The sequence below is a fragment of the Platichthys flesus genome, chromosome 17 (genome assembly GCF_949316205.1).
Source record: "Platichthys flesus chromosome 17, fPlaFle2.1, whole genome shotgun sequence".
Taxonomy (NCBI): Eukaryota; Metazoa; Chordata; class Actinopteri; order Pleuronectiformes; family Pleuronectidae; genus Platichthys; species Platichthys flesus.
In genome coordinates this window covers 19,114,563-19,130,135 of record NC_084961.1, presented here as the reverse complement: position 1 = coordinate 19,130,135, position 15,573 = coordinate 19,114,563, and the positions used below count along the sequence as shown (strand labels likewise).

General features: G+C 43.0%; 1 protein-coding gene across 3 annotated transcripts in view; it reads right to left on the bottom strand.

The window, feature by feature from the left end:
• The window catches only part of LOC133972829 (retinoic acid receptor beta-like), a 134,171-nt gene that overhangs the window by 18,806 nt on the left and 99,792 nt on the right, over positions 1–15,573 (bottom strand). For all 3 annotated transcript variants that reach the window (XM_062410405.1, XM_062410407.1, XM_062410406.1), the window contains one exon: positions 5,858–6,018. In XM_062410405.1, the coding sequence (XP_062266389.1) occupies positions 5,858–6,018 (161 nt within the window). The remainder of the gene's footprint in view (positions 1–5,857; positions 6,019–15,573) is intronic.

Sequence of the window (15,573 nt, the reverse complement as noted above, 5' to 3'; positions counted from 1 at the left end):
TGCTGTCGACTCAAAAAGCCTTTGTTAAATGTCAATGCGCTATTTACTGTTAATGTGTTAAGGGAATTATAGAAATGGCTGACTCGATGTTCCTCATGTTTTTCTCTGACTTATTCTTTATGTCAGAGAAAATGAAGAATATTTATAGAAGATCAGATATAGGCTGGGGATGAGGGTGTTGAACAAGGGGTGCATCTGCAACTGTTCCCGCCTCCAAAGTCTAAAAATTCCACTTGAAGAGCAGGAAACTGTTGTGCAGAGTTAAGCAGCTGCAAGTGCAAAGGGAAGTGCGAGTTTGCATTTGTCCAATGAAAAAAAAACATGAATATTTATATTTTCCTAATATGTAGTTTTACGGAGTAAACCTTAAGTTGTTATGTCTCCCTGGTAGAAGACTGTGTACTGAAGACTCACTTTTTTTAATTTGCCTTGTAAAATGCATATCGGGTTAATACTGGGTATCTGCCAAGACCGTTACTCATCTGGAACAAGTAGCAACTGTAAGAAATTATTTTTACAGTCAGTACGTTTTTGGACTGTTACATTTTTTGGTTAAATAAATTGGCAAAATAATGAATAATAAAGTCTGAGCTTTAAAAATAAATATAGAAAGTAATCTGGGTTACAGTCCTTTAAAAAAATATATCCTGCAGTTGAAATGATTCAAAAGTTAATGGGAACTTGTCTACTGAATGTTTCTTGGGCAGCCGAATGTTGTTTCATGGTTAGTTAAATCTATTGATTCCCCTTTTTTTGGCAAGATCCAGCTTTTTGGGGAAGAGTTTGAACTTATAAAAACAATACAGAAATCTATAAAAAGTTCTCTTGTCAGAATCAGAAAAGGTTTGTGCCACGACCAGGCCCTGCATACACATATAATGAGCAGGGGTTGTTCACATTGCCATTCACAGGCCTCAGGAGGGACAGAAACAAAGCCCTGTGAAGCTGTAATTGACTGCTGCATAGGCTTTTTACTTCCAGATAATAAATACAACTGCAAAAATACTTTTTTACAGAGTGCTTTGCGCCTCCAAACAAACTCCTTGGACACTTTGGCTGTTTACTCAGCATAAACAACTGTACTGAAAGCAAAGCATCTTCAATTCCAAACTCGCCTCAGGAGAGACTGCTCAGTGTGGGCAAAGCGAATACATGCTGGATCTGTGTGTTTAAGCCAGACCTACTGATTCGATCTGCCTAAAGATTCCGCTTTATGGTTGACTATTAATTGGGTTAAATCCTCCTGTTTCTGTCTTTGTCATTTTAAAGTCAGAAACTGTATGAAAAGATTAATAATGAATGAAACTGTCAGAAAAGGGAGTCAAAGAAAATGATGCATTATATAGCAGAACCAAAACCCAGACAGAGAGAATGTTAAAGTCAAGTTTCACGGGGTGTTATGTAATCAATCCATTTATGTCAAAAATGCTCTCAGTGTGTTTTCTTCTTGGCTGGGAAGAAAAGTCTGTGGAACAGCATTCAGAAACAACAACTCTACACTTGAACCCAGAAAAGTAACACATCCGCTTCCAGGTGTCTGAGGGCTTTTGACTGAAGCACTTGAAGGAGTTTTTTCAATTCAACATTTGTCTGTTTAAATTTGGTAATTGAAAACCACCAAAGATCCCAGAAAATAGGAAGGTGAGGCAGGTTTTACAGCCCCACTCCCCTGAAGCAACCAAAAAAGCAGCAGAACCAGAATGCATTCAGTATGTTGGCAAACCTCAACATCAGTGGACCGCCCTGTTCAGACCTCGCATCGACATGCATCATGGGTGAGGAGTTCACAAGAGGATAGATGTGAATGCACCCAAGTGAATTGAGGATTCATTCAGACCGGTTTGCTCAGATCACATCCGGACGTGTTATGTGCTGCATGGAAGGTGTGGTGGGATGTGATGGAGGACCAGACGTCCTCTGTATGACAGGAAGTCATTCATACTCATTTAGTTGTTTCTCAAACCAAATAAAATGGCTTTGTCCATGACGTCTGAAATTTCCGAAAAGCCCATACAGAAATCCATCTTTTTCATTGTCCGTGGTTTGCATATTTGCAGAACCATGCATCTAACCTGCGTTACTCTTGGCATTTGATTTGTTAAGGGCCAATTGAAGTGCAGTGCAGTGTCAGTTTTGGTGTGACCCGGACAAATGGTTCATTCAAAAACAATAATCTTTGAATAAATAGTCGACCAGTGCTCTGTAGCAGCGGAGGCTAGGACTCTGACACTGTAGATCATGACAACAGCATGTTCACAACATCGGGTGCATTCATGACATTAACAACGGATTCTCCGGTTCGGGGCTCTGCATTCTGAGTGAAGCTTCACTAAACCTTGAATAAAAAGGTGAACAGCTCTTAGTGGACTGGTATAGTCCTGCAGCCAGTCTTTACTTGCTTTGTCTTAATTACAGCAGGTCACCTTTAGTTTCAGAAGGAAAGCTGCAGCCAGTATTAGTGCAGGCAAAGCAAGCAGCCCATTCCAAACGACAGGTATACAATGGGCACTATAGAGATGAATCAAATGTCTTACACCTAAATTCGACTTCTTTTAACTTTACGCAGTCTATGCACTTGGTATATTGTTCCCTCTCTCCTTCTCCAACAGCATTTGGTATTTTAGAATAAAAATGCTGTAAGCTTTTATTTGCACATAAATAGCAGTCACAAGTGGTCACTGGAGACATCTATGAAGACACAATCCGATACCAAGTGTGAAGCGACGAAGTTAGAGCTGTCCACAGATCGCATCGCCTGAGATGTTAAAGCCAGGTGTGAACAGGGCTTCAGCCCGGCCCCGGGGAAAGTTTCAGCGCGAGAGGCCACGGACACTGCAGCCTCCCGACCACATCGCTGAAGTGACTGTGAAGACAGCTAGAGCTGTTCCCCCCCCCCACACACACTCTTCACAACACATTAATCCCCCTGAGGTTGTTACTGTGAGGCAGTTAGCACCGCGGCAGCTGGACACGAGCAAACTATCTATTGTGTGGCCACCCAAGAGAGAGAGAGAGAGTGGGAGATAAAGGGAGACAGAGAACAGCAGAGAGAGAGATCATTAAATATGATCTGAGGTTAAGTGAGAAACACATTTGCTCTGTGTTTAAATCACAGATAACGAGCTGCAGTCGACACAACAGCACTACGGATGCACATTCCACTGATAGACGTCTGATTTGATAGGGACGGAGGAAGCCTTGTGTGTGTGTGTATGAGAGAGAGCGAGAGAGAGAGAGAGAGAGAGAGAGAGAGAGTGTATGTTTGCACAAAGCACATATGTTGGGGGGGTTGGAGGTGACCGATATTAAAGCAACTTATCATGCTCTCTTCCCTCTGGCTGGAGAGAGAAAGAAAGAGAGGGGACTAAAAAGGGGAGCTGAGGGAGGGTGAGATAATTCGTGGTTGGATTTTCTTTTTCCAACAGTCCCCCCCTCCCCCCTCGCAATTCCAGCCAATTACACCAGTCCCATAATTCAATACAGCGAAACAAGGAAGTTGCCGGGGAATTCTAATTTAATTTAAGGTCATTTATTCAAACAAATCATAGAAGTTGCAGCATTAGAGGATAAGCGGGCTGTGAGGAAATGAGCGTTGTGCTGTACGTCAGCAGACTTGTGTGCACAGATGCAGAAAGGGAAAAGGCAGTAAAAGCAGCCAGCACCTGTGACGGATGGAGACGGCGGTCAAACTGTAAAGGGGCTAATATCTCCCGACTTGGCTGTGTACCGTGCAGCAGCAGTGGAGGCCGCCTGGAGCCCTCTCGGGCCCCGCAGAGCGCTAATGTTTTATTTTGTCTTTGAAAGTGCCAGGCTCGTTTGTCATCGCCATCACTGTCAATGAAGCATTATTCATTGTCGAGCTAAGCCCTCTCACTTGCGCGGCTATCTCCACTAACCCGGCAATGAACTCCTAAATCACTGCAGACTAGGATTTGAATATTTCACCACAATAATTGGAGCTTTAACCTAATCTAGGGGCGCAGGAGCTTCTCTTCTGTTTCCAATGAGGAGGACTCAAAAGGCACATCAGGATCCAATCACTAATAATAAGGAACTTCTCACAGTCTGTGAGCAAGCATAATTACCACTGATCCAGATTAAAGCTTTATCTGGGGCCGACTGCCGCTCCAACAAACAGCAAACACTGGTTACTATCGTAACCAAGGAGCAATATTCTGCTATCATGTCCTACTATTTTCAGCTTTGCATTTTGCTTCAATACCGACTGATTATTTTGTAAAATCAGGAAGTGTCTTTTGGGAGATTGAATGGGATGAGGGTGGAGAAGAGAGGGGTTACAGCGATTAGCAGCATTGTGTTATAGACTGAAAAGGGGGACAACAGAGCTGTGGAGGTGGAAGGCGACTGTACACTGGAGCGACAGTGGCGTCAGCTGCTTGCCGCCCTATTGCTCTGTTTTCCCATGTCTCGCCCATCTCCGCTCTGCGGTTCATTGTCAGAGACAATCTTCATCACGGCAGAGAGGGACACTTTACTGAACATTAGAGCTGATGAGTACATTTGTTTATCCTGGTATAAACAATATTTTAAATGATTGACATGTGTCATGAGATTTCCACCACATCATTAAGCATACACTCCCTCCTGCGCTCCATCTCTCCCCACAAAAGAGTGTTTGTGGAGCGCCTTGTCAATCACGGCTCACTCCCACCGAATGTAATCTATATGTAAGTCAACTTAAAAACAAATACTTTAGACGCTGTCAGCTCCCTGCACAATGCTGCCATTTCTAGGTGTCAATCAACGCGCATTCAGCTCGACATGATTTAGAGCTGTCAGCCGTCCCGCAGCTTCAACTGTTTGTGTGAAGGAGCATCTCCAAACTCAACCGCATAACCTCTGACCTTTACAACCGAGTCGTGACGAGCACAGAGCCACCCCTCAGGGGAAGGAGAGGTTTGTTATCATTTTCATACAAGGTCGGGCGTTTTGAGACTGGACAGTGATGGGTGAGGTTTCTCTAAGCATCCCCTCACTGTGTGGTCTTTCAGGAGGATGTCAGTTCAGCACAGGGCCCTGGTGTTTGAGGGTTCACCATCCGCACAGATCTCTGAGCCTGTGACTTCTGCCGGAAGATGTCAGGGGTAACAAAGCCTGCAAAACCCTGACAAGCGCTCTCGACACCCAGCTCAGCCGGCGCCTGAATGTGTCGCTTGATTTACAAAAGCAGATAATGATGCAAGGTGGATTATCCATATTTATTCTACTTTTCAGACATGTCAGGAGCTAGAGGCTTGAGTCGGCGTCTGCAGCAACCAGATGGGGAACTGTCTGGCTCACAAGCACATCCCTGATGAGGATTTGATGTTGGAAACTGCATCGTCTTCCCTCCATAAGAACTCGTTTCTTATTTTTAATTTCCCTTCGCACTCTTGCAACATTTTGAACTGGGGTATACAAATTCCTAATACCATCTCAGATTTGTCTCAACAGAGGGGTGATGTGTTAGTTGCATCGTGCCATTACGATCCATGACTTTCACTGTCTTTCTATCATGCTTAATGTCAAATCAATAAGTATTGACAGGAGAAGAAAGAGGAAGTGCTGGCGAGGATTTGCCTGGACAGTCAGTGGTGTACGTGTGAGCTCGGGAGGTGCATTCAATTTGGATTTAGAGTACAGTACAGGGGATTGATTATCACTATGAGCTCTGCACTCTGGGCTAGTTTGCTAGATCAGATCAAAGATGGGAACGCTATCCCCCGGCCGGTGCAGAGTCACAGGATCAGAGAAACACTGTAGCTCTGTTATCTTTATGATTCAAATAAATGACCCACTGTGTAGATGTATACTTTCAGAAAGATGTGTTCCAGGCACTGCAGAACAGTAAACTCACCGTGGTGTATTTGCCAAGCTGGCAGAGTGAGGGGAAGGTTTCTTGATGGGCCTTGCGAATCTTTTCAATGATGTTCTCCAGCTCTGCTGTCAGCTCGTAGCTCTCTGCCAGCTCCGGCTTTGGGCTCTCTTTCTTCTTCTTATTCCGGTCATTTCGAACAGCTGAAGGAGAACAAAGGATTAGGATTAGGCATTGACAATGAAGCCTGCAAATGGATGACTTGATCATCACGGCAAATGTGGACATTGGTGGATGGTAATGAAATCAAAGACATTTTGAAGAAGGAACAACAGAAGTTTGTTGCTTGTAAGCACATTTTCTTTTTTGCTGGTGACTTTTCATGAGATGCAGCAAGTTGTCAAGTTATATAAACCGAGACCTTACATAAGGACAGAAAGTTTGGAGCTGCAGACTCCTCTGTCGGCTGATACCAGTTTCTGTCAGTACACTGCCACTGGCAAAGTCTCAAATAAGGAGAAAACAAAAGTGGCTGTAAAAAGTCAAGAGCTTCACAAATGGGCCGTGCGATTTGTGAGGGCATTTTCAATTAATTTCCCATTTCTATTAGTTTCCTCTTACAAATGGTTTGTGTGCTTTTTTTAGGTGGCTCATCTGAGGTTGGCCCGAGGTGTAGATGGACATGGAAATGGATGACTTTCTTCAATTGGATTGTTGTGAAAGTGAATGTGAATATTCAAATTCATTTAATCTGCGAGATATCAAACTACAATAATTAGGCGTGCAAAGCTATTAAGTACATTTGCCGAAGTACTGTATATTATAAGCATCATTTCTGAGCGACTGAAAAAACGACATGTGTTTCTCAGACCAGCTCCCAAGTAAAATCTCCAGAAAAGATCTGAATGAGCCGATGAGAGAAAACCGCAGAAGATCCTCCACAGCGAGCAAGTGGGTGTGTTGATCACGCTTCAAAACACTTAGCAGGTGCAAAAAAACAAACAAATACAAAAAAAGAATACAAATATCTCTGGATGAAAAAGTGGATCTATACACCAAGACACTGAAAAAGATGACAAGAGAGCTATTGGTGATACGGGCAATGTGCTGAAAACAAATATCTGTGATCTCTGAGTCTGCCTGGTGAACCACCCCTCACCTGGAGTTCATGTCTGTAAACGGCTTTATAGAGACAAACATCATCAAATGCATTTTATTTCGATAATTGATTATTTGTTAAGAGCAAATAGTCAGATACTCCCGTGACTATTAATGCAAAACTTGCAAGACTGAAGAATTTAAGATTATGAATTCTTGTCTCTGCACTGTTTTCTACAAATGTAACTTTCATTGATGTTTTTTTTTGCCAGTGCTCGTAACCGTCAAATAGATTTAACTGATACTTTACAATAACAGTGTATATGATGTCAAGTTGAAAACAACGTGACAATGTAAAAGGGTAGTGATGAACCCACAGAGAAATGTCAGCTTAATCTGCAGGGAGTGAGTCCCCCAGTACGAGACAGGCAGGAGCTACAACACCGCCCAGGCTGCTGTGTGTAAACTGCACCCTGAGAGACTGGAGTCCACAGGGTCCTTTGCTTCATTAGGTGCAGATCTTTGAAATCTCACCTAAACAAACTAAGCAGGTTTATCACTTAATGTAAAGTGTGATCATCCATATATCACAGGTCTCTGATAACCCTTTCAAATAATAAGGAGAGGAGCTGGGCCCTGTTGTCAGCGCTGAGACCCCCAAGGGACCTTCCGTGACAAAACAACAGTCACATCCACTGCCCTAGTTTGTAATAAAACCTCTCTATATTACCACATTAAAGCCAAGGTTTGAAACCTTTAAAGCAGATCTACAAATAGAGAAATATATATATATATATATATGAGGGATTTTGCAAACAGTACCCTACTTAAACAACAGAGAACATGGTGAGGCTTATGAAACCTCTCTTCTCTTCAGCTCTCACAACAATGTTCATATTCAGAAATCCAGAAAGGTTGTGTATCAGAGGTGTGTACCACAGGCTTCACTGGGACCCGGTGACAAGAGCGTTCTCACACTAACTGTGACATATAAAGGGCGTAGGGAACACACACACAGTCAGGAATGTTTGTGGCACTGAACGCTCTGAATAATATGAAACAACATGTGAAGTTCAATGAAGCGGGACAAACACTATAGTTTGGTATAAGTTGCTTGGGAGCCTGAAGGCCACAGAGCTGAAATCGCACAGAGATGGTTCAATGGGGAGAGTGGCTCTGCATGGGGTCCAATCTTGGAACAGAATACAGAAGGGTTGACGTGACTTTGTAGAGCCTTGAATGTGAGGTGAAGGATGGTATAGTCCGGGTTTCAGGGTTGCAGTGAGACAGGGATGATGAGAGAAAACAGCAGAAGATATAGTCCAGGTCTAGGTTCTGACTCGTTTACCCCCAACATTTCACAAAACAGAACCATTCATACAAACTCTGGACTTTCTCCCAACATCGCAGCAGGAACTTCTTCAGTCAGACGCTTTCACAACAGCACAGAGATCTCCAGGGCGTTCATGTGAGGGGTTGTGCAGCAGGAAGCGACAGGACGTCACATATTAATTATGCTGCGAAGATCATGTGTTTCTGTTTACAGCACAACAACACTGGTGTCGGCCCTTATCACCGAAAACTCTCTTGACATCTGCATCAGTGTCTTCTACATTTATGGTTCCGCTTTTTCATCCTGAGATATTTGTACTGTTTTTGTTCCCCCATTTGTCATGTATTAAAAAAGGTCATCAACCCACACATACACTCACTCACTGTGAATCCTGCGGTGGATCTCCTGCTGTTTTCTAACATGCGCTCACTCTGACATTTTCTCACAAACAGCCCCTCAAGACAATGTCAGCAGATTCAGTGCATGTCTGAAAGCAGCTTAGGACACTTTCACAGGTTGGCAGTCTCACAGGAACATTGCAACTTATATTAAAGGCATATCAACAACATAGATTATATGAAGAACAAATGTAGACAAAAAACTGTAAAAAACAACTAGATCGATGTGATGCAACCCAACAATTTTTACTTTTACTTTACTTTTTTTCAGATTTGCAATTTTTGTAGTTTGCTAAGATATTGTAATTCTAATTGTAGGCTATTTTTACTCAAGCTAAGGTTTTCAGTACTTTTCCTATACTCCTGTTGGTGGTGGAGATGGGCTCTGAGTTTCTGACCATCAAATCACTAGTCTATGGAACACTTTGAAAATAAGGGGAGTAGGATTTTCAAGGCTAGCACTGTTGCCTTAGTGCAAAAAGGTTCCTGCTTCGTATCCTGGTGAGCCTCTATGTGTATCATTTGCATGTTATCCCTTTGTTTGTGTGAGTTCTGTGTGGGGCCTCCGCCCTAAAGACATGCAGACTGGGGACTTTTAATTGACTTGTAGGTGTGACTGCTGCTGGCCTCATTTATAAGGCCCGGGTCCCTATCACTAGACTGATCCCCGCCAGTGACTGAGACAACTCAACTTCCCGTGGCAAATACCGGACTATCTGTACGTACTTCAAATTGTTAATATCTTATCTTAACATCCAAATTGCACAATTATTGAGTTGATATCATATTGCACAATGCCTTCCCTAGTGTTTTTATTTTAAAATTTGTTTCCTATTTTTAATATTTTTAGTACAAACCAGAGCAAATTCTTTGTATGTGTAAACCTACTCGTCAAATAAAGCCAGATTGTGAATGTGAGAGTGAATGTATGTCAGCCCTGTGATGGACTGGCGGCCTGACAAAGGGGCGTACCACTCCTCTAAAACAATGTCAACTCGGATTGGCTCCAGCCCCCCCTGTGACCCTCATAAATTAAGCCGCATAGCTAATAGATGGAATGGGTGGACCTATTGGCTAACTGATTATGAGTTTCTTCACTGAGCCTTCTTGCATCTTTCTCTGAACTATATCAGTCTTGCCATGTGACTCTGGCTCAGATAAATACTTCTCAAATGTTGGTATGTCTTTAACTTGATGAGCTGCAACTGTAGCACACTTCTTACAATGCTTACATCCAAGCACAGCCTTCCCAACCACCATCAGCTGTAAACATATAGACCAATGTGCTTATCTCCATAATCAGGCATTAACCCAACACATGGGTTAGAGTCCAACGTAAACATCTCATCTGTTTTATCAGCAGTGGTTGACACCCTTAATCTGTTTGACCCGATGTATGTAAACTGACACATGCTGGTAGCCTACTTTCAAACTACAGTTTCATTTTTATTGCTCCATATATAGTCCAAGAAACGAAACAGTGGCGCTCAGGGACAGGGGATGTTGTGCACATCTGTTTCAATGTGACACATTTCACCCACATCTCACAGGCTCCCCTGGCTCCACACTGTATGAGCGTCTCAGTGCATGGTCAATATGAGTCGGACTGAATGCTATGATCAGCCTTCTGATTCGTTCTGACTACTCCGATGAGAGGCGGCAATTAATGTGCTGACATTAATCACTCCATACATTTTGACCTATATCTTTGACCTATATGTCCGATCTTTGAAGTAGCCTTTGCACTGTATGTTTTTAAGAGAATTTCCACTACATCAACTGCGATTATACAGTTAGTAAAGCAAGCTTTGACAGTGACAATGTTAATTACTTCACTGACTACAATGTGATCCGGGAGAACACTAACACTGACTAATTGTAACAGAATCAAATTAGATAAAGTTCCTGGCCCCAGACTGGATCAGTTTTAAGATGGTTACATATTTCGATTGTATTTCCTGCCTCATACCTGACAATGTTAATTCTCCGACATGTCAATGAAACCAGTAATGAGAGAATTGATGCTAACCCTGTCATTAGGGTTTACAGAGTCAGCGTGAGGTGAGCAGAAAGGACGCAACTTAGAGAGGAGGGTGAGTCCTGAGCCTTGTTCTGTCTGTGGCTCCACAGGGAAAAGCTAAACACAGAAGCAGTCTCAGGTTCCGACCAATAAACCTGCTTCACGTGCACATGAACAGAACATGTAGGGGCCCAATATTGCTCTTTTATTAGAAATCAGGTGTGGGCCAGCGTTGTGATTCAAAACAAAAAATGAGAAAGTGACAGAACGATGAGAGGATATTTAAGTTTTAACAAAATGGACACATGGGAAAATTACACGTGTGCATGTGAAATGTATGTAAATATACACAAACTAGATCATAAACACAAAGTCCCAGTGTGTTCATCAGTTGTGATGTTAATGGGAAACCCCGTGGTCATTTGCACTAGACTGAACAATCAATTCTACACATATCATGTAATTGAATTAATTAGCTGCATGTGAAACGTTGAAAACCTTGTATGTCTATATAATCCCACATCAAATATAGATCTCACATGTAAAGTAACATGTGAGATTGTTTGAATAATGTGAAATATTAATTAAGATCAATAAGTCACAGTAAATGAATATGTATTAGTCATGTGTGGCAGTTTCTGTGTACAGAGGTCATTTAGAGGTAAAACAATAAAATCCATCCAACCCTGTCTGTAACCTTCTGTAAGCAACTGTTTCACGTACACATGATGGCTCCACTCGGTGGACAAAAGAAAGTCAGGTGGGCTTGAACTGTTCTCTATAGCTCTCTTTAAAATACTGTTATACACCAGTTTGTGTCTCAGTTTGGCCTTCCAGTGTGGCCGTTCAGAAACAACAATCAGGACATGGTTGGAACGAGTTCTCTTTGAGCAGCTTCACTCATCCAACCTCACCAAAAACATCTATCCCAGGTGTGTGATGGAGAATAAGTCATGCAGCCACGAACTCGCAGCATTAATGCAGACTTTTTGATGCTTGTTATGTTTCAAAAGAAAACAAGAAGAAGCCAGGTTGTTTCTGTCAGAGTCTGTCAATGGTAGGTACCTTTTTGAGAGACAAACAGTCGTTGGGGTGTGAGGGTGAAACCAGGAGCTCTGTGAACACATGCACACATGATACAAAAACACTTTGCTGCGTGGCAGGGGGGATGGTCCAGAGTAATGGTATAGAACGGGGGATGGTCCACAATCTGTTCAAATGTGTGTGTGTATCATTTGTCACAGTGCAGTGACAATCTGTGTCTGGAGAGGGGGTTGTGGTTCTCACAAAGGCTGGAGATGTTATTTAGGGAGACAGCGCTGGGGCAAGTGCAGCCACCCCACCCCCCCCACCCACCCCACTCCGACCAAACACAAACACTCACCCAAGGCCGTCCATTACAATTGCACTCGGAGCACTTCACCGTGAGAAGATGCATCAAAATGATGCATCAGAAAAGAAGCCATTAAAATATATGGCTTTTTAATAAGCACATTAAAGGGGTTGTCATCATAAATTAGTGCCTGTGATCTTCACTGGCCTCTGTGGATCTATCTGTATCTCTGAGAGCCGTTTTATGTAAAATCGTAAAACTTCGTGGTAGATAAATGGACAAAGAGGCCTGTGTAAAAAAAACACAAGAGGCCGCATTAGTCCGGGCGTGTTGTTCCGAGTAGATTTAAGAAGAGGAAATAAAATCCTCCACAGCAGCTTCTAATTACTTTATTCATAACTACTGCACTGAGACAGAGTTTTATAACTGGAAACCTAAGTGTGTGTGTTATAATCGACATGACCGATGAGAGCTGTGCATTCTCGGCTTGTGTAACATTCTATTGCAGAAAACGTCTGAGAACGCCTTGTTCATCTGTGTTTTAAAGCAGGGACAAAAGTTTGAAGATCCCAGCGATCCTAAATGATTATGTTTAACAAAACTTAATGTAATATTGTCTAATAGTGTCGTGTAATTACTTGCAGCAAAGGCTTCCAATCCAAGAACAGATACAGTATTTACAGATAATCACTGAGACTTTGGTGGCCTTTGACATGAACAAATTTGCGCACTGCTGAACAAACTGAACTGATTTCAATCCAAAAACAAAATGTGAAAAATGTGCTTTGAGTATTTAGGTGTGCTTGCCTTCAAACAGAGGCTGTGATGACAACACCATCCAGCCACTCTGTCAGGCTATGAGGAAGCACTGTAAAAGTTGAGTGGTTCTGAAGTGCCCAGGGATGAAGTGAATGGGAATAAGACACGTTGGTATATAATACACTCCTCACAGCGATGCCCACTGTCTCACTCCAAGACGCTCATCTCCCTCTTCCCTTAGTTAAAGAGCACTGTCCCACCCTCTATCTTTTGTCTGCTTTATTGTTTTTTTTTCCACAGCTGCTTCTAGCCCCTCGGTGAAGCCTGGCATTTTTTTCCCTCTGGTGTGCTGCTTTAGCTGGATGTTGTGTGGTTCAGGGGCAGCGCGCATGGATGATGCCCGTTGTTGAGACGCCACCAGCCAGCCATCTGCGTGCTGCCAAGCTCTGCATGTTGTCTCTACAAGCAAACAGATGCAGCGGTAAACAAACACCATCTATCTGGAGACCACGTGGTTCAGCCCGGGCCACTTGCCACAGCACTTAATATGGCAGCTCCCTAACACCAACCAGGTGGCTGTCGAGGAACGATGATAAGTCTCTGCTGCCGCCAGAGCTCTGAGTCTAAGCAAACGGCTGTAATGGGACGGGGGAAGAGAAAGGAGAAGGGTCTGTCAGATGGGAAAACTACATTGTGAAATTATGACCTTGGAAGAGGAGGGGGGGATGAAGAAATTATAATCTCATGATGGTCTCACTGCTGGTTTAGAGGTGTTTTTTCCACACTGACACACCTTAAAGGCCTATTTGGTATTAAACCCAGACCAAAATGTAAATCATAAATAAATAAATATTAGGTTACGTATTTCGTACTCTCTATACGCATATCACATGACTACATACACTGGGCATATATGCATGCTGGTGTACAAAGGTAGCATTTGCTTGTTAGTTGCAGAAAGAGCTAGGCTGCAAACAAGATTCGCGCGAATGAGAGCTTATCTCCTGCACATGTTAGGTGTATACTTAGTAAAATGCAGATTCAACAGCACCACAGCTGTGAGCAAAGACAGGGTCAGCAGAGCTTGTAATTGATTATACATGTTGCGTTCTGCACTGGTAGCAGGGGCTAAAAAACGCCATGTGATGGGAACCTTGAGAATCAGTGATGGTTACGTTGTGATTGAAAAGACCCGGTCAGCAAGGCGTTGTGAGTGTCCACATCATAGTTTCCAAACATCTCAGTTTCTGCCCGTCCAGACTACAACAAACGAAAATGAGGCCCACAGCCTTTTCAGACCTCTCTGTTTCAGCGGTTCAGTATGGATGCCACCACACAACAAACAAATGTAGCCTTAGACTCATTAATGTGCATCAGGCACAGAACCATACACTAGCTAATGCAAGCCAAAGTCCTGGATAAAGTGAATTGCTGGTGGCACCAGGTGATCCCCACAGTCAGTACAAAACCTCAAGCAGCTGACTAGTGGATACAAACACTGAAGAAGTGACCTGCTTTACAGACGTCTGACCAATCAGAAATCTTGGTAAGGAGCAAAATGCTGCTGAGATGAATTTGTATGACCCACTCATGAAATTCAGAGGGGTTACTTTTCTGCTTCTTAGAGTTATAATATACCGTGAAAAACAACTTCTTTATGCCCCCCCCAAAAAAACACACAATGCTACACCTCTTTTTGCCTCCTTACTGATTTCCCATTGCCTGTTCCTGTACCTGCCCAGCAATACGCCCCCATCGTCATCATGTGTATGGTTACAGTCCCTCCACTGCACCTGTGTCCCTTCTTGTGGGTTCATCTGGGTCACTCACACTGTTGTCCCTGCTCAGACCGTGAAATTGTCTGGTGTACCTGCTGCGTCGACTTGCAGCACTTCCATCTGTCCCTTTGCCTTGTCTATCAGCTTCAACATTTCAAAGAGTTCAGATGCTCTAGGGCTTGTCCCAACAAAAAGTGGTGCCACAGTTGTCTCCGTTGGCAAAACTGCCCAAATGATAAGTATCTTCAGGGTTAAAAGAAACACATCAGTACATCCAGAATATGTTTCTATCTAGAGCCCCTTTCTGTTAAACTTCGGTTCCATCACAATGCACAATGCATCTGTCAAAAAGTCCTCTGCAGACTCAACTGATAAATTATGAATCACAACAGTATCTCATGACATCATGAGACTCATGATCGCTTATATAACACAAAGACACAAGTCATGTAAGGATGCACTCTATCAGGTTCCTGCAAGTGCAGCACACACACATACACACACACACACACAAACACACACGCACTGAATGTCCACCATTGTCTTCCACTTCAGTAGCACTTCAGTTTTCAGCAGCGGCACATGATTGCACGAGTCCAAAGCAGAAGTTTACACATTATCTGCTGACTCAGGGCTCAGAATGGACTGTGGATGCCCTACTTTCAACATGGGATAACTACACAACACCTTTAAAACATATAAGCCAGAACTGAATGTATGCCAAACTAGCACTTACTGTGACTTTCAGTGGACCAAGATACTTGGCACTTACATCAAGGTATTTGAGATACAATGAGGCTTTGGTGCCCTTTTACTACTTTAGACCTGTGGCTGGTATGTTCTGTTACATCAGCTGGAATCTCTGGGGGCTAAATCATCCAATCAAAAAACAAGTTTTCGGCTCACCTTAAATATTTCAAGCATTGGTGTCCTATCTCCAGGAGATCCACTTGTATAGTGTTGAATTGCAGCGTTTGAGAGTTAGCTTATCAGGGCAGCTGAGGCTGAACCTACAGCTACTCTCTTACATAAAATATAG